At 55.1% G+C, this 18,801-nt stretch overlaps 5 protein-coding genes across 5 annotated transcripts; 1 reads left to right on the top strand and 4 right to left on the bottom strand.

The window, feature by feature from the left end:
• Positions 1-442: 442 nt before the first annotated feature.
• Positions 443-1,260, top strand: J4E90_008897 (uncharacterized protein; the record flags this gene model as incomplete). The annotated part of the gene is made up of 2 exons (XM_051438419.1): positions 443-837; positions 1,194-1,260. 2 exons carry the CDS (start codon positions 443-445, stop codon positions 1,258-1,260), a joined length of 462 nt encoding a protein of 153 aa, XP_051287729.1.
• Positions 1,261-1,445: 185 nt separating this feature from the next.
• On the bottom strand, positions 1,446-2,429 carry J4E90_008896 (uncharacterized protein; the record flags this gene model as incomplete). The annotated part of the gene is made up of 1 exon (XM_051438418.1): positions 1,446-2,429. One exon carries the CDS (start codon positions 2,427-2,429, stop codon positions 1,446-1,448), a length of 984 nt encoding a protein of 327 aa, XP_051287728.1.
• A 965-nt stretch (positions 2,430-3,394) lies between these two features.
• On the bottom strand, positions 3,395-5,794 carry J4E90_008895 (uncharacterized protein; the record flags this gene model as incomplete). Its single annotated transcript, XM_051438417.1, has 1 exon — positions 3,395-5,794. The coding sequence occupies one exon, from the start codon at positions 5,792-5,794 to the stop codon at positions 3,395-3,397; it is 2,400 nt and encodes a 799-aa protein (XP_051287727.1).
• Positions 5,795-6,679: 885 nt separating this feature from the next.
• Positions 6,680-8,825, bottom strand: J4E90_008894 (uncharacterized protein; the record flags this gene model as incomplete). Its single annotated transcript, XM_051438416.1, has 6 exons — positions 6,680-7,047; positions 7,101-7,114; positions 7,168-7,310; positions 7,440-7,501; positions 8,161-8,606; positions 8,692-8,825. The coding sequence occupies 6 exons, from the start codon at positions 8,823-8,825 to the stop codon at positions 6,680-6,682; spliced, it is 1,167 nt and encodes a 388-aa protein (XP_051287726.1).
• A 582-nt stretch (positions 8,826-9,407) lies between these two features.
• J4E90_008893 (uncharacterized protein) lies at positions 9,408-12,164 on the bottom strand (the record flags this gene model as incomplete). Its single annotated transcript, XM_051438415.1, has 3 exons — positions 9,408-9,925; positions 9,981-10,249; positions 10,297-12,164. 3 exons carry the CDS (start codon positions 12,162-12,164, stop codon positions 9,408-9,410), a joined length of 2,655 nt encoding a protein of 884 aa, XP_051287725.1.
• Positions 12,165-18,801: the final 6,637 nt, after the last annotated feature.

The following is an 18,801-nucleotide window of genomic DNA, read 5'->3' as shown; positions in this document are numbered from 1 at the left end:
GGGTGGGATATGTCACGAGACGACGTTGTGGGTGTGCTGACATCTGGGGTGGGTTTGATAGGGCTTGGAGCATCTCAAGTAGTTCTGGGTATACGGCAGAGTGGATACGTAGGGTAGGCAACTACAATAACCACGTTTTGCAACAAGCGAAAGACCTCCGAGGATACGTTGCTACCCTGGTTGGGAAACAGAAAGAGTGAGGTATCCTAAAAATCCTCAAAAGAAGTTCAGTTGATACCATTAGGAGAGACATGACTGGCCAACCCACTTAACTCAACCACGGAAAGACATGAGCAATATGCCACAACACCAAATTGACACCAAATATATATTTGACATGCCGCACATACTTCTAAGCAACACAGATTTTCTCAACTCCAAAACTTCTCACTACCACTGCTCCAACTAAAACCGTCAAGCACCACCGTCGCCACTTTCTGAAATGTCCACCACACCACCCAAAACCGGCCTGCCCACCACCCGCCGCCTACACACCCCAAACTTCTCCACAACCCCTCTCCACGCAGAAGCCCTGTCAAACATCTACGCCCCCATCAGCAAAGACCTTTTCCTCTCCAAACCTCCCTCCTGGAAAACAGACTCCGTCGCGTCGCCCCCAAAATGGAAGGGCGAAAAACACATTTTCAAAGACTCCGCTTACTACACCCTCGACCCCCGCGGCATACTCCCCTCTAAGAAGATGCAAGCAGCGGGCCTTGTCGAAATGCCCTTCCAAGCCCCCTCCACCTTCCCCCGCCTTCTCATACGCCCGACGGAATACCGCGACGGCCCCGTATACCCTCAGTTTGGGGATTTCCGCATCGATAAATTGGTTCGGTATGGGAAGTCTAATGTGCAGGCTAGTTGCTCTTCCATCGGCACTAGCTGGGCTAGGAAACCTATTCAGGGAGCGGGATTAGTACCGGAAATGGGCAACATACTGTCTAATCCGCATATCAGGAAAGAGCAGTTTCCGGCGCCGTTTTGCGAGTTGCCAGATGAGCAGTTTAGGATGTGGTTTGTGAGGAATATGGGGATGGTGGGGTGGGGGGCTTCGGAGGCGGGGGTTGAGGCGGAGAGGGTGTTGGGGAGGGGGGAGGAGTGGACGGTGGTGGTTGAGCAGGAGGAGGAGGCGGAGAGGTGCTTGAGTTGTCCTTTGGCGAGAGAGATAAGGGTGAAGTTGGGTGAGATAGAACGGAGAAAGAAGGAGAGACGGCAAGGCAAGATTCAGAGGGCGGTGGAGAGGAAGAGGAGGTGTGAGGAAGTGAGGGATGATGTTTCCTTGTCGACAATGGAAGAAGAACCCGTGAAACAGGGAATGTATCCCGTCGAACGACGCGGAAAGTGGAGTTGGATAAAGAAGTTCTTTTGGTGGAGATGGTTCTCATCCTCCCATCCTAGCATCCATCCTACATAGCAACGCAACGCACCCACCCAATCTCCCCTTACATAACCTTCGGCTGACTCTCCGCAAGCTTAATCTTGCCCTGCTCATCATACACAATCTCCCTAATCTTAACACACCGCAGATGGTTAACCCCCTTGCTCAAACTGCTATCATGGTAAAACAAATACCACTTCCCCTTGAACTCCGCAATACTATGATGCGTCGTCCACCCAATCACCGGCTCCAGAATGCGTCCGCCGTACGTAAACGGTCCAAGCGGGCTATCTCCAATCGCATAGCACAAGAAGTGCGTATCGCCCGTAGAGTACGAGAAGTAGTACTTCCCGTTATACTTGTGCATCCACGCCGCCTCAAAGAACCTCCTATCGTGGTCCTCCGCCTGGATAGGCTGGCCCGCCTCGTCAAGGATAACAACATCCTTAACATCCGAGGTGAAAGTCGTCATATCATCCGAGAGCTTCGCTACTTTCGCGCAAAGCGCCGGTCCAGACGACGCCTCCATACTCTCGTAGTCCTCGCGGACAAACTTCCCCGTCTTCCAACACTGCAACTGCCCACCCCATATCCCACCAAAATACAAATACGCCTCACCATCCTCATCCACAAAACTCGCCGGATCAATACTGAAACTACCCTTGATAGGTTCAGCCTCCGGCTTAAACGGCCCCTCAGGCTTATCGCCGCTCGCGACACCAACGCGGAAGATACCCTCCTTATCGCGGGCCGGGAAGAAGAGATAGTATTTCCCGTTCTTGGATGCGGCGTCAGGGGCCCAGAGTTGTTTTTGCACCCAGGGAATGTCTTCTTGCTTGAGGGCTACGCCGTGGTCGGTGACGGGGCCGCCGACTTCTTCCATGCTGAAGACGTGGTAGTCGTTCATGTCGTATTGGTCGCCGTTGTCGTTGTCGGCGATGTCCGTCTCGCGGTCGTGCGAGGGGTAGACGTAGAGCTTGCCATTGAAGACGTGGGCCGAGGGGTCTGCGGTGAAGACGTGGGTTACGATTGGTTCTTTGTCTGCCATGATTGTGTGTTTTTGTATGTATGGGTTTCAGTTGATTTGGTTGATGTTGAAATAGATAGTTGGATTGAACTGAAAAAAAGCAGCAATGTTATATAGCTATACGTTGCCCTTCCCCATGGGCCCTTATGAATGGAGGGGTAGTCTGCCCCACGATGCCGCCAGCCGCTCTGCTATTTACCCGGCGGGACGGCTATCCTGAAGCCAAGCAAATTGCAGTTGGATCCAAGACGGTCATACCACTTAGTATTGCTCAATCGCGGTACAATGGTGTCCGCTGTGGATGAAGAGATGGATGGAAGTTCGGCGTGCTGTTTAGCCGTCTATTCTTCCGCCCGCACAAGCGCGTGCTTCTAGTGCTAACTGCTAATCTGCCTCGGGTCGGCGGGCGTCATGCGCTGCAACCGCGGGAGTCAAGTTCGCGCAAGATGCAGATCCAGGGTGCGGGTGACATGCAGGGTAAGAAGTTGTTACGTGTATCCAAAGACGACTTTGTAGGGTTCCTGCTTTTTATACCATGACCGATATCTATATTACTACAATTACACATGCACGACCGTGAAGACATCCAACGACGTCGCAACCTGGAAGCTGCATCGGGGTATTAAATGCTCAGCCCAAACGCCATCGCTACCCAAGAACGTGATATTTCTTCTTCCTCGACAGCAGTGGCTGGGGTTTTGGCGCACTTCTACCTGTCAAGATCTCGATACCACCGTCCATATTCGGCGGACTGCGTGCAGCAGTGCGAAACGCACTCGAGATCCTCATTCCAAGAACTGAACTAGACGTGCGTCGGCGCGAAGTTGCCGCATGCGTAGGAACGGACTGCGTCTCTTTCAAAGTGAACTCCTGCAGCTCTTCAACAACGTCATGAAGGTCCCGGCGTCTGCCCTCTCCCTGGCAACGGGCCGCTCTAAGGCACGTCAGCACACCTGCAAACTCAAGCAAGCGACAAAGCGCCAGGCTCAGGTCTGTAGGGTCTGGTACAACTTCATGGTCTTGTTCCGAACATCGGCACACTGCTGCAGCGCAGTGATGTGCTTTTCTTGCGCAAGCTTCCATGTTTCCATGACACTTTCATCCTCTTCCATCTTGGCCATGTAGCTCGCAAACCCAATTCCCCTGGTGGTCTCGCCGCGCTGGTGGATGAAGTGATGATCCAAGGCTTCCATCTCGCTACTCCGCGCAGCAAAGTGACTAGTAAGGACTTGACAGTAGGCTCGGTAGGATTTGACATAGACACCCATACGGTCGAAGTACGTGTTTACAGAAGCCACATCCAGCTTGGTAGGTGGGACAGGTGCACCGGGTATCTCTGGATACTTGAGATTCTTTGCAGCGTTTGCCTTGATGGGATGTGAGCTGGATGCGCCGGAAGGGAAAGGGAGAGCATCCATTACAGATCCCAAGCCGGAAAGTCCGTTGTTTTGAGGCTCCACGACCGGATTGATCATGTCTGGACCAAGACCGTTCAATCCTTCGGCTGGTGGTTTAGCAGTGGTCGCAGAAGAAGGTGCAGTGGCAGAGCCATTCGGCGTCGCCTCTGCACCTGCCGTATTCAATCTCGGTGATGTACGCGTTCCCTTCTTTGCGGGCTTCGCGCTTGGTGGTGGGACAGGGTCGATATCCATGGCATCTACATCACCATTTGCTGGCTCTTCTGCAAAGGCCTGGTACTTGGACCTCGCTGAGTCGGTTGATTCCTGCGGCTTCGATGCTCCGTTTTGCTGTACCGAAGCCTTTCGCGCAGCCTTTGGACGTTTCGTAGCCTCTGATGGTCGACGCGGCGATGTCTCCTTCTCCTGGTTGTACACCCAGTTCGGATCTTTGAACGTCTCTTGCCAGGCTTGAGGACTGAACTTGGCAGTGTGTGGCGCCATCTTGGGTGGGGCGAAGTTGACACCCGGTGGTGGTCCCGGTGGAGGAGGAGGTATTGGCTGTCCGTTGGGCGCAACGGGAGGCGGGTCCATCGGCCGCGTGCTGAAGGGGTTGCGGTCTGTCGCATTCCGCTGTGATCTGCCGCGGGTTGGAGAGGCTCGGCCTTTTCCGTTGGCACCTTTTTGCATGTTAGGAGCAAAGTAACTGCCACTGCCTTCGAACTTGCCATGCCAGTCCGAAGGCGAGAATTTCAAGTTGATGCTTTCTTCACTCCTGCTCTTGAAGCTGTTGGGTATGTTCCCTGGCACGCCGTTGCTCTGTCGTTTCGGATCAGGAGTCGTGAAGTTACCTTCTGACCAGGTTGGCGGAGGCGGTCTTGTGGTTTGAGGTGGTGGAGGAGGGTCACGGTGCTTGTTGCCAATGTTGGACGCTTCCGAGTCGGATTCTTCGTCGCTAGAGTCGGGATATCCATGAGCGAATGGGTTCGGCTTCGCGCTGGCCTTCTTCCCTTGTGTTCTGCGACCCGAGTCTGAGAAGGCGCCCCCATCTTGCGAATAACTCGCTCGGTGCGAGTGTGTGGGTGAGTTGCGCACACTGGACGACCGTCCAAGGCCTTCGAACATGGAGGTACGCTCGCCTGCTACATGGGAGTGATATGGTGTGCGAACGCGGTTGGCCTCTGAGTATGGGACGTCGTCGGCATGGCTATCCATATCAGGAGTCGTGGACATGGGTGGGGTTGGAGCCGGACGGGCATAGTTCCTATACGCTGACCGTGCCTGGCCTTCATCGACGCCTGGTGTTGATGGGTCAAACCCAGTCTTGGACGATGGGACCCTGGTGCTCTGACTGCGGCCAAAGGGGGTGCCATTGGGGTTGTTCTGCGGATTGGTATGCGGACTGCTCTGGGCGCTTGGGTTGTGCTGCCGAGGGTCCTCACCCCGTGGCTGCTTCATCTTCTGCCATGCCGTGAAGACGTTCGCGCGAGCCTCTGCATCCCTGGCCTTTGTGTCCGGTCGTTGCGCTGTTGGTGGCGCGCGGAAGTTCCTGCCCGAGAACCTGTCCGCACCGGTGTTGTATGTGCTGTGGTGTTGCTGCGGTGGGGGAGGGCGCTGGGCTTGCGGCTGCGGTTTCGGCGGAGGTGCGCGATAGTACGAGCCTTGTGGGGTGGTTGTCGTGTATGCATTTCTCGGAGGCGGCGGCGGTCTCGTTCGCGGCGTGTTCGGAGTGTGACCAGGAGCAGATACATTGCGGTATTTCCTTCTATCGGCGTCGTACTTGGCTCGTAGGTTGGCATCGCATAGTATCTCGTGTGCGGCCTGAATCTCTTGGAAGCGGACGACGAATTCGGCTTCGCGCCCGGGGTTTCGATCTGGGTGGTACTGTAGCGCCAGCGTTCGGAAAGCCTTGCGGATCTCGTTCTCGCTGGCCGTCGGGGATACCTTCAGGTCGGCATAGTAGTTTCGCGTGGCATCGGCTTTGACCATGGCGGCGGTATTGGCGAAGAGACGGGAGTGAAGAGGCTGGCGGGAGGTTGCACAATGCGCGCACTCTGCCCTTGTAGGCAGCTCTAGTCGTCAAGCAGCCTGGTGGGGGTTGCCCGTTGACTGCCTTGTCGTGTGGCAGGGCAGTGCTGCTCAGATGATGCTGGCTGCGCGTGGACGTCGGAACATGGTAATGGAAGCTGAACCACGGAAGCTGCAAAAGTCTGGATTAATCACTCTGTCAGCCGCATGTCGTCAGTGTTGCAGAGAGTGTGGTTACCCTTTGCGTCTATTGGAGCTGCAGTCGCTTGTTGCGCTGGCGAGGTGCTCTGCATGTGTTTTGGGCTGATGTTTTGGCTGAGAGGGGCCTACGGCAACGCTTAGCAACGCCCGACCTGGCCACGAGAAGAACCCTGTATTAATTCCTTCTGGGCTCTCGAATGTCATCTATGTCGCAATCATCCAAGCACGCACGGAAACGGTCACAGCGAGTACAGCGCATTAATCTTGGTTTTGCCGTACGTCTGACGTCGATGGTGCAGCTGTCTTACCAATACCGGTACCGGTCAGCCACCCATGTGAAAGTCCTGTATTCGTTCTTGGCTATAGCAAGGCATACTCGCTCCTCCGAACATGGTCAATACAACGCCTTCCTCAACCGCAGCAGCGTCTTCACATTTGATCCCCGACATTTCACATTGCAATAGATAAAAACTGAAGTGTTGTCTTCGTAAAGATCATGAATCCGGTATGATTTTGAAAGTCCTGACAGCTTTTTTGCTGCTAGGAAGCTACGTAGCCCAGGACACCCTATGCCATTCACGCCAGCCCATACGCTGAAAACAATCGACCAGACGTTGCACCAAGCACACCATATGCTCAATGCATTTAACGGTAGCGCCAGAGGGAGAGGGTGTTGTGCCTCTTCCAGGTCTTCCTCCTTCCAGCAGTGGTGTTGTTGAACTTGTGTCCACGGCCGAGACCACGGCTCTTCTTGCCGGTGGCGGTGAGACCACGAGCCTCGCGGTGCTTGTGGACGGCCTTTGTGATCCAGTTGATGCGAGGATCGCGGCGGATGGCCTTGTGCTGGGGGTCGACGCAGATGACCTCGTAGTACTTGTAGGTCGAGTCCTGGTTGATCCAGTAGGAGTTGAGCACGCGCAAGTTGGCGCAGCGGCGGCCGATACGCTCCTCAGCGGTGGACTTGAGAGAGCGCTGGTACTTGAGCTGGTTGATACCCTGGTTGGTAGGCTTTCCTGTTCGATTGTCAGTTTTTTGTTCCATAGCAATTCGGTTGCGTGTTGCGTACCGTAGGTGGCGCCCCTAGAACATAATGTTAGCATAGTCCTCTTGTTCAAGATGACGATTGCACGTACTTGGGAGCCTGCCTCTTGCGACCTCCACGGCGGACGCGGATGCGGTAGATAACGTAACCCTGCTTGGCCTTGTATCCGAGACGGCGGGCCTTGTCGGGGCGCGAGGGGCGGCTTGCGCGGTGGATGACCTTAAGTTGGCGAAGCTATCGATGCACTCTCAGCAAAGTTCAACGAGTACACCAATTGAGACATGGGTCTCGGGATAATCATACCTCCCAGCACTGTTGCAATGTTAGCAGAGTCCTTTGTCCAGCTCAATCGGTTGTACGTACGCGAACGCGCATCAAGAAGCGCATCATGTCCGACTGCTTCTTCTTCTGAAGTTCTTCGACATCTACGGCGGATCAGCTACGAGCGGGCAATTGCGGTGTTCGGTGTGCGCTTACACTTGAGGGCACCCATCTGCGGTATTGTTAGTATAGAGTCGACGAGATTCAGCAATATCGGAGGGACATACCTTGACTGTTGGTTAGTAGATTGTCGACGCTGTCGTGCTGGAGGTTGCGAAAAGATGATACGACAGGTATTTCGCACTGTGTGGGCGGGGCCGTGCGAGGCGCTAGCTTGACGAGGCAACGCGCAGCCTGACACGAGTCGGTCAGAAGAACATGGCCCCGCCGGGCCTGACGGAGGAGATACGAACACCAAATCTTGGGAAAGTGCAGAGGCGATGTTCTCATCTGGCTGCATGTGACGAGAGTAGAGCGATAAAGCTTACAGATCTGTACTTTCATCCATGAGCCATGTTCGGAAATTGCTCTTGCGTGGGTTGGAATCTGGTGTTCTGCGCTGTTCGATGTATACTCCGAATTAGGAAGTTCTTCAAGATCCGTCGATTGCTGGTGTCTGCATTGTTACCACGGGTTGTCTGAACCACATGCCCATGTACCTCATGTTCCTCGTGCCCACCCACACATCGCCTTGAACACCACAATAGCGCTCATACCTAGCAGCCATCCCTTATCGGCAATCCCTTGACCATCCTCTTAACACCCCTCTCCGCATACCTCAGACTCTTCTGCAGCTCATAGTTCAGCTCAACCTTCTCGCCTCCCTCCATATCCACATCGCCATCTTCGTCTGTCATCATAGAGTCCTCCACATCAGCTCCCAGCACCTTCTTGACATTCCTCAGCGCAACTCTCGCGCCCTTCTTGAGCTGCTTGTCCGTGTCCTCGATGTCCTGCTTCCATGTGTCTGCGATAGTATCGGGCTGCTCTTCTCGTAGTTTCGCAATCATGCCGTCTAGTCTTTGGTATTCGTTGACGAGGGCCTCGGATGCGCGTAGGACGCTGGTGACGGAGGTGTAGACTGCGTTGCCTGCAATTTGTGTGCCTGCGAAGGTTTCGGGCTTGCCCTTTGCTGGTCGGTTGGGGGTTTGCAGGGCTTCGAAGATGGTGGAGGTGAGTTCTTCGCGACGGCGCTCTGCTTCCTTCTCGCTAAAGTAGCTGTTAGAGTAGCATTGCAGATGATGAGGGATTGACTCGCGCTTGGAGCTTTCGCTGTGCTAGTAGTGCATTGTACTTCTTCTGATCGGCATTTATCGTGGCACGGAATTCCTGCATCTGGGTGTCATCTTTCTTTGGCTTCTCGAGAAGACGACTGAGTGAAAGCATCTGCTGGCTCTCAGGCGCGGGTGAGGCATGTCGGCGCGCCATGGTTGGGATGGTAGGGTTGGTATGTGAAAAGGTGAGATGGTATGGCAGATTGGTGAGGAAGGAGCCATCCGGTGTCAATATTTGAGGTAGGCGTGTAGACCACATCACATTTTTAGTTTACAGAAAAATCCTGAAATATAGGCCGGGAGGATCTCAATCAGCCCACGGGCTTCAGGAATTTTTTCTCTGGGGTGCCGGGAGGTAGTCAAGGTGTTGAAACACTTCACGAAAATTAGGCCAGGAGGTATTCAGTGATTTTGGCAGGGTCATCTCAAACCTGATATATAGGCCTGGCAGATACCACAACATTCACAAAAGACAGTTTTTTGGTGCCAGAAGCATTCTCATTTCGCCATTTAGGCATGATATATAACTAAAATACACGCATTCATGGGGAATTTTTGGTGGTGAAAGCAAGAAAAATCAAGAAAAATCAGGAAGGGGAAATGACTTGCCTCACCGGGCAGTCTACATAAGCCTTGGAATCGTGGGTGAAATGAAATTGAAAAGGAAATACCATATAATGATCAACAACCGAAAAGAAACCTTGAAGAGAACTTGACTTGGCAGTCAATTCTGTCTTCAGTTACCGAAAGACAAGTTGTGCATAGCACCATTCAAGGTGCTGTCAGCGCCAGTGTTGGGGCGACCACGTCCTCCTGAGGCGCCATAGTATCCTCCAGGAGCAGCTGAGGTGTACTGGGCGTTGGCGTAGGCGTTGGTGTAGCCACCGCCAGCAGAGTACGAAGCGCCACCGTTGTACGCGTTGTGATGCTGATGACCGAAGGCGTGGCCGGTACTGGAGGTGTAGTTGCGCGAGGCAGCGTATCCAGCAGTAGTTGTAGCAGGCCCATACCCTCCACCGTATGACGAAGTGTAAGTCGAAGGTGGATAGTAGGCTCCAGCTCCGTAGTTCATCGGGCTGCCGCTCGCAGTGACGTTAGGGTAGTAGTTACGGTACATCTGCTGCTGCATCTGCTGACCGTGGGACCAAGGCTGCATGTTGTATGAGGGCTGGGTAGGGTAGGCCGGGATCTGGTGGGAGAACGCGTGGAAGCCGTCGTCGTAGTTACCGTAGTTGCCCTGGGTGCGAGCTTGACCTGAGCGATAGTTAGCAATCATACACACGTAGCAAGGAGATGACGATGGACTTACCGTACTGCTGGGCCGGGCGATGGGTGTTGGAGCCGAAGCCGGGGCCGACAGAGGAAGAAGCGTTACCGTTGTTGGATGTAATGATGGCTCCAGGACCGATAGCAGAAGGCGGGGGGATCTGAGACATGCCGGCAGGGTTGACGACGGAGGCGGGGTTGACAGCCGACATCCAGATGCGGACCTTGTACTGCTTGAAGAGATCGGTGACGAGCTCGTTGAAGTTGACATACGACTCGGCGTAGTAGAAGTAGGTGAGCTTGTGGTAATCACTGAAGATGTTAGTATGATCAAAGCAACATGAACATGTTTGACTTACGCCTGGTACTCAGCATCGAGGATCTCCATAGGCAGCTTGTGGTCAGCGGCCTTCTGAGCTCCGAGACGCTTGGCCTTGGCCTCTCCACCCTCCTTCTCACGTAGCGCAGAGATCTCATGGGCCTGAGCAAGACGCTTGATCATCTTCGGCTTGAACGGTTCTGGCTCACCCGAAGCAGTCACTGGGGTACGGCTCATGGGGTTCGGGAATCCGTTAGCACGGGCGAGGGCGCCGAGCATGCCGGAGTCGTTCTGGGTGCCGGCCAGGGAGTACTGAGAGAACATGACGAGCCAGCGGAAGTGCTCCTCGTTCGCCTCAACCTTGAGCTTCTTAGCCTCCTCCATGGTCAAGTCGGCATGAGTGATCTGGCCCAGGTCGCATCCACGGTCGCCTTCGGTGATGACAAGGTCGCCACGACGGATCTCGAGGCCGGTGTTGTCGTAAAGGTAGTAGATGTCGGCACGAGAGCACTTGAAGGTGACAATGTACAAGCGGCGGGTGGGGTTTCCGATTCTAGGAGGGACCGCGTAAGGGTTGCCAGCAGACATGGCCATGTTGGGCACGACAGGATCGGGGTGAGCTGCCGAGATGGCGGAGGAGTTGATAGCGCGCGAGGCCGGGCCGTAGCCAGTGAAGTAGGCAGAGGCGTCGAAGGGCTCGTCGTCCTTGTTGCCACGTGGGCTCTGGCGGGGTGAGACGTACTCCTCCTCTTCTTCCTGAGTGTTGCTCAAGGTTGAGAGCGGCATGGCTGAGTTGTAGCTACCGTAGTGGGCGAACGAATGACGGCGGCCGAGTGGGTCCATCTCAGCAGGTGAGATGTTGCCTGTGGTCCACTGGGGCTTCTGAGGGCTGTCCACGATCTCGACTTCGTGATCACGGTTGAGCACACCAACGTGCTCGCTGAAGCGACGGGTAAGGCCTGGGGCAGGACGGTTGACCGCAGGCTCAGTGTCGTCGAGCTCTTCGATGGCATACTCACCGGCGGCGTTGTACGAGGTGTTGCGCAGACCGGCAGTGGTCTTGCGGCGCTGCTGCTGAAGCTGGGAGACAGGGGAGCCAGTGGAGGTGGCCCTGCTGCGGGCACGAGCGTTCTCCATGGCGGCTTGTTTGAGCAAGGCTTGTTTCTGCTCACGCTCCCAGTAGCCGGCGGGTAGGCGGACTCCGTGCTCTGAGCCGTTGGAGGACTCGATCTCGTCGGCGTCGTCTTCACGCAACTGCGAAAGGCCGACAGCGGACTCACCAAGAAGGCTGGGCTTGGATGGACGGTGGCGGAGGTTGGCGCTGGTGTTTGGCTGACGCGAGAAGCGGCTGACAGGACTGTGCTCGATATCGCCTTGACCTATGCTATAGGATTGCGAACGGACAGCCTTACGGAAGGGGTTGGGAGCTTGCTGGTTGAGCAAAAAGCCGATACCGTTACCGTCGTCGCCTTCAACTGTGGTGGGAGAGGGAATAGGCTTGTCGGTAGGAGCGAAAGCAGAAGTAGGGGAGGGAGCGATCTCTTTGTTGGGTCGATTCAAACCGTTGAAGCTAGGCGTATTCCAGGGGAACGACGACGTAGAAGGGCGCGATTGTTGGGGCAGCTCCAGTGACGGCGTAGTGGGCTGAGAACCGGCAAACGACACCGAGGGCAGCGAGAACTTCCGGTTGGGCTGGATGTCCTGGAGCCAACCAGAGGAAGGACGTCGAACTCCAAGAGGGTAGGAGCCTTGCGCAGGGCGAGTAACGACTGGCACGTGCTCGCGGTCGTCGTCGCTGGACGCCAAGACATCGCTGTCAGGGGTGGGACGTCGGAGTTGCAACTTCGACTTCTCGAGTGCTGAACCACCGACGGTCAAGCCGCGGTTGTAAGGATTGTTACTCATCATGGATGATCTACTTTGAAGACGTCAGTGATCTCCTTGTCATGGATGACAGAACAGTGGCTGGACGTACCTTGGAGACTTGCAGGAACGGAGATGAATAGGGGGGTGTCTTGATGCACACTACCTGCACACGGAAGATATCTGTGATGCACAGGGTAGATGCTATGTTGCGTGGTCGAGGGTGTACGAAGATGTAATGTCTAGGCAGGTGGTGTGTCTTTATGTCTCCTTCACCTCTAATCGCAAACGCGCAATATGTTAGCGCCGACGTCATCAGAAAGGGCGATAAGGAGCGGGGTATTAAAGGTGAGACAGGTAAAGGCAGCGGTGAAGGTAGACGTGAGGGCTACGTGGGGGCAAACGGTGAAGGTGGCCAGCCAGCGAAGGTGAAGGGCGGGGCACTCTGATGGCATGCGGCCGGACCACGATGCAAACCATGGGAGCGCCGAACGTGCCCGAGAAGCGGAAGGTGCTGAGATAAGATGAGAATACATACCTGGACTGTAGATTTCGGAAGCAGATGTGTCTATCGCTAGATGCGTACTTGACGACCTGAAGACAGCGTGTATGGTGCTGATGCGGCACTTCAGGACGTTTAGGGGTGGTAGAAAGCCGTGAAGCAACCGTCTCTGCAAGCAGAATCGGATGCAGGGCGTGGTGAGGGTTGTGGGAGTGAGATGATGGGAAAGATGGTGGTGGAGGAAGAAGGAAGCAGAAAACGACGCCAGCAGCGGGGTTTTACGAGCCAGCACCGAAATGCGACAGTCAGCTGGCTTGATTACCGCCTTGAAGCGCTGGAGGAAAGACCGTTGGCGATGCTCGAGGCAGGAACGCCGTGCACGGATGGCTTTAGAGATTACTGTCGGCCAGTCGTCTTAGCAATGAACATAGGGGCCAGGAAGAGGCCACGCTGAAGAATAACAGAATGAAGACAGCAGAAAGCTTGAATTGCTCCCAATGATCCTCCTCGTAGGAACGTAGAATGAGATGATGCTGCTGTTCGAGTGACAATGCTCAGGAGAGTTGGCTTGCTGTCGCCCCGCCCACACACACCATCTGGACACCCCCGAGAACTTGATGCAAGCAGCTCTGCCCGTCAAAACATCCTACAGAGACTCTTCCGAGGCCAATAGGGTGCTTCTGCATGTCCAGAGTCGTGATGCAGTGCGTGGTGTTGACGGCGCTGACCTGCTCCCGCACAACCTCGACTCCGCCAACGCCGGTACATACCCCGACATCTTCCACAACACCACTCGCCCCCGAAGAGCGCGCCTGAGAACCATACGCAGGGACGCTTACACCGAAGAGAGCAGCTGCAGTAAGGGAAAGAAAGAAAGAAAGGCTGACTCTGCTTACCTAGTTAACAGAACTTTGTCTAGAGAATTACGCGACGCGGAGCTCGATGCCCAAAGCAGATCTATCGGGAGAAGGGCGGTATATCCTATCCAACATCGTCAGCCTCATGGTAGTTGCATACACATGCACGACATCGCAGAGCCTGGATACGCCGCAGACCCGCCGCCGCAGCAGACGGGCGCGACGACGACGTGCGCACGACGCGGAATGCCAAAGGAAGGGGTACATACCTGGTATATTCTATCCCACAATGACTCTATTCAAACAAACTGATTTGGAAGCCAATTAGCACTGGACGAGAGCCCCAAGCTCTGCGACACGAAGCTGCGCGGGCACAACCGTCGCAGATCGGCGAAGACATACCTCAAAACGTCGCAAACCAAGCGCCAAACTCTTGAACCAGTCTATCCCTAGTCTTTCTTCTCGAAGATATCGAACACGAACACGATCCGCTATGGCATCAGTCGTCGCATGGAATCACACAAGCCTAGGATCGGCAAGAAGGCACCGGGTCCTTGGAGTGTGGGGAAGCGCCACGCTGCTAAACCCAAGGCTGTCCCGCAGATCAAGGACAAATGTTCGGAGGATGGACGTGCGACTACTAGAGCAAGCACATGTCGCCCTCTGACATGGACGGCAGAACAGATGAATATAATAGGGAGGGCACCGTCCGCAGAGGCCAGACTGACAGCAGCAGAGTTTCGCCTTGGCGATCGTTCGAAACGTTGGGAGCAGACGCGGCAGACACCCTGCGTTCCGCGCGCCTTGTCAGATCAGGAGACGACTCCACCAGCCCAAGCGCGGCGAGCTTACGGCGATCTCAAAGACTTCGAAATGTGGCTGACAGGGAGGCAAGAGGAGGAAGACGAGGCAGGATGCTCATTACAGGAGACGAGACGTAAGTCTCTGAGACAAGCAGACATGCAACGCCTTTGAGGCTTCTGCAGCTCACCGGGCTGGCCAAGGGTCAGGGGCTTGTGAAGGGTCGTTGCGCAGGAAATGCGGAGACGGCCATCCCAACTTTGGCTAGCCGTGTATGCTTCAGGCGAACTCCTGCAAATTGCTGCGCTGTTGGGGGGTAGCGAAGCTCGCCGGACAGGGCCCGGTTCATCCAACCGTCGGCCTTCGTCAAACCTCTTGTAACCACCTCTCGACAACACAGCTTCATCGACTTCCATCAGGATTCATCCTTCTTCTTTAGCCCAATTCCTGATCGACGATGCGTTGGGCTGCATGGCTGGGGTTTCGTCAACGAACCCCTCATTTCTTCTGTCTGGACTCGGTTGGGCCCGTCGGAAGACATCCATCCCTTCTCTTCTAGGGCTTCATGCTTGCTGCACGCCATTCTGTTTCGCTTCAAGCGCCATCAGTCACGCTGCATCCCCGTCAGGCTATCGCACCCCGGAACAGCTTTAAGCAGCACTGCGGACACTTTCAGCCCTAGAGTGTAACAGGTCACGCGGTCTCGACGACAACCATGGCCTCAATACTAAGCTCTTTAGCTGCTTGACGCACCCGCGGCATGCCCCGCTCAGCGCGTTGATCTCTGTGGACACGTCTGGGCCTCTCCTATTCGACGCCGCCCTTGATATACGTATCGCAACCGATGGCTACACAACGAGCGTTCCTGGAGCTAACGACCAACATATCCCGCGAAGACATCTGAGTGGTTCGCGACATGTTCGCCATCTGCAGCCGACAGGGTATTACAGTGTGTCTTTGGCTGGTGTCGAGCACACGAGGCACGGCATGCTGTTGGACAGTCTCCTCTTTCGGCTCTGCATATTGGCTGCGAGGCATCCTGACAACCCCGCATTTTGCGCACAGCATTGGCGTTATTGAGGACAACCAAGCCCCGCGGTACCTCCAGTCAACGATGCGCCCGCACGTCTGTTCGCCGCCTGAGGCCTTGTTCAAACGGTCGCTCGTTCTTCGGCCGTGGGCTTTTGGAATTCTGTTTGTCGTTGCAGGATATTTGCCAACATTGTATGCTCTTAAGGTACGTATGGTATTGCCACAGATCGGGCTGCCCGACTCGAAGGAACCCTGTCGCAACCGACGTTTGTGAACCTCTTTTGGGATACCGATCAAGTGCTCGGTCCGATGTGGAGGCCATCCGGCTGTCACCAAACGGCATCGCAAGTACCTTGCCCCGATGTTCTGATCCGCGTCCCGGTCAAAGTAGAATGCCCCTCGGCTTCCAATGTCCCGCATGGTTGTGGCAATGCCTGGCGCATGCTCGTATTGGACTTGCCTGATGGCATCTGCAAAGTGCGTACATATGGACCATTCTCCGCGTTGTTGATGTCCCAGCCTACCACAGGAAGCCACACCAACCTCGAGAGTGGCGTTTGTATTGTGTCGACTCGAATCTCGCAGGGGTATCGTTCGCAGTTGCGCGGGGTACGGTCCAGAAGCCGCCAACGAGTATCCTCGTCCTGGTGTTGGGCGGACCCCCGCGGGGTTGGTCATTGTGTCTGCTCGACTATGGTGTCCGCTTCCGAAAGCCGCTTCGGTTTCAAGGGATGAACTCTGTTCGCGTTGAGTCCAATGGTCGCTAACCTACTTCTGTGTTGCCTGGTTAGCCTTTCGTATTCCAGAGCAGTATTCCGAAGGTGGTGACTGCGTCGACATGATACCTCGCCGTCGTATGCAGAATGTGTTGCAATCATGGTTGCGGAGTATAGAGGGGCTTCCGCTCAACTTCTTTGTTGTCCAGCCAGCCCTTTGTATTCAAGAGTAGCATTCTCGGGGTGGTGCGCGCCTTGGAGTGGCCTGCCGCCGTCTTCGAGGATACTTGTTGTTGTTGCTATGACCGCGGAGTCGCGTAGGGTGGTCTCCAAACAGGCATTGCAGTATCGTCGGAGTGGCAGCCGACCTTGGTATGAGGTGGTCGACGGTGTGAAGCGTTCTTGTCTCTTTCGTATTCGTTGAAGTCTCTTCCGCAAGGAGGCAAAGAGGAGGGCGTGATGTCTTCGGCTTGCCGTCTGGTACGTATGGCGGGGAGGCCGCGAGCAGTCTCGCTGAGCATGTTGCCGTTCCTATACTGTTGGTAGAGCTCTCTGTGGTATGTGGGTCCATCAAGGAGGTGAGTATGCGTCGTCTGGGCGGCGGGAGTCTTGTGGTTGAAAGTTGAGGGAGCGATTTGCCGAAGTCGAGAAGACATCGCTGAACCCCCGAGGCGGAGGCGCAGGGTGTCGAGGCAGCCCAACTTCAAAGAGTAGGACCACAACCTCCTGATGGCTTCACAGAGGGCGCATCGGGGGTTGGTGGGCTCAAGGGGGTGGGGTGATTTGAGAGGTTTTGGTCGAGGCTCGAGCAACATCACGGACAACACCAGCGCTTGCCCGAGGAAGGACCAAGACCAACATCACAACATCATAACAACATCACAACACTATGACAAGGGGTATAAGGGAAGGCTTCTCAAGGCAAAGAGCTTCTATAACACCTCCGCCTTTACCTTTCATGCAGGGGAAGGAGGGTGGTGCTAGGACTCTGTCTGTGGGATGAGGCCAGACCTTGGGCAGCCAGGAAGGTAAAGCTGGACAGCATCGAGGTCACCAAAAGGGTGCAGCAATCAGCACTGACCTTCACGGCGGCAAACAAGCTGCTGTGGAAGTGCTGAAGAAGGTCAATGTCTCCTAGATGTCCTCCCAAACTGCCGCCTTCCCTGTGGATTCTCTTCGCGAGCTTCTGGTCTGCCTGCTCCGCCTTCCCCAGCCTCCTGCCTCCGCTTTGACCCCTTCGGCAGCCCACAAACCGCTTTTTCGCTGAAAATTTCAGCTCCAAGCTCCTCCGTGTCTCCTACACCACCTTCCCCACCACCCCCGCAATGCACTGGCTATCCGGCCGGCTTCTGCCTCCTCTCCCAACGGTCTTCGACCACGCATGGCGCCTACAAGCTCGATGTGCTTGCCCTTCGTCGGAGCGAAACCCCTACCTTGAGACTACATTGGAGCCTCGAGTCGAGAACAGTATGAGGATAATGAGCTCGGGCGGCTACACAAACATGGCCGATGCTCGAGGACATTGCTCAGCTCCTCCTCCGGGAGACAGCTCATGCGATGCTGCGCTATCTCCCTTCAAATCGCCGGCGTCTGCTTCACAGGATTACAACGAGTCCTTCTCGGACAACCGACATAAAGCCACCTTCTCAAAGCCGGTTCATTGGTATGGGAAGGGGTGACTTGGTGCACGCCGCTTGTTGGCGCTGTCGAAAGAATGTCGAAGATCAATGCGTCCGTGTTACCCTCCTGCTCTCGGGCAGCGATGGGTAGCTGGACGGCCAATCTGAAAAAGTCGCCTAGACTGAGACTCTTGTCTTTGCAATACAGATACGGGTTGGACATTATGATGTAGATGAATGATACATGTTTGCTTTGTTGGTATGCTTTATTGATGCATGTAACTGGACTTTGTACTTGACATGTAGACAATGCGTGATGGATTGATGTTACTAATCCACTCCACATTGAGCAAAGTCTGCGCGCCAGGATGTCGCGTGGCCGATAAAACACTCGCATGCTCGACGGCACAAAGAAGGTTTCTGAGAAACGTCAACAACGCGAAAGGGCCGGTTCCCAACAAGACACGTCCGCTACGTTTCACAATATCATGCAAGACTATATAGCGCAGAAGTTGCAACAGTATGTCCCTTGCGAGGACCTTTCAATCCAAGAACATGGCATTTAGATCATACATCATGACTGGCTCGCCGGCAATGCTCGTGCGAGGACGATTTGCAAACATGGTCCAACCGCGTCACACAACAGTTCGCACGGAGCGCAACGATGGCGATCACGTCGTCGATCCGGGGAGCGAGTATCCGCAGATCCAAACCTCCTCCACGTGCAAAACCAACGTCAAACCTCATGTCGTCAAGACAAACTTTACGTGTCGGCGACGGTCCAGAAGCCACAGCGCATGTCATAGCATGAGCTGTTACGTAGAAGACTGCAGTAGCCCCCCTCGGAGAAAAGAATTAGGGTGACGGTGCGGTCATGCGAGCGAAGCGCTTGGGGGCGTCAGCGTGGCTGATAGCGCTGATGGACATCCCTGTGCCGACTTGCATCATCGCTGTTGTTGCGCAGCAACCAGGAGAACAGCCGCGTAACAACGTAAAATCATATATAGTATTCGAGCAATGCACACGCGAATGATCGCCTTTATCGCAAACAAACACCACGCAGCAATTCCAATTCCATCTTCCGTCGAAGATCCGCACGTCGTGATCGGCGCTACCAACAAGGCAAGTACCGATAGTTCCGGAGGTGGAAGCGAC

This window comes from Alternaria incomplexa, assembly GCF_024043165.1.
Source record: "Alternaria incomplexa strain BMP 0042 chromosome Unknown scaffold_14, whole genome shotgun sequence".
In the NCBI taxonomy this organism is placed as follows: domain Eukaryota; kingdom Fungi; phylum Ascomycota; class Dothideomycetes; order Pleosporales; family Pleosporaceae; genus Alternaria; species Alternaria incomplexa.
Note: the sequence above shows the minus strand (reverse complement) of the source record. Positions and strands in the feature narration are given on the sequence as shown.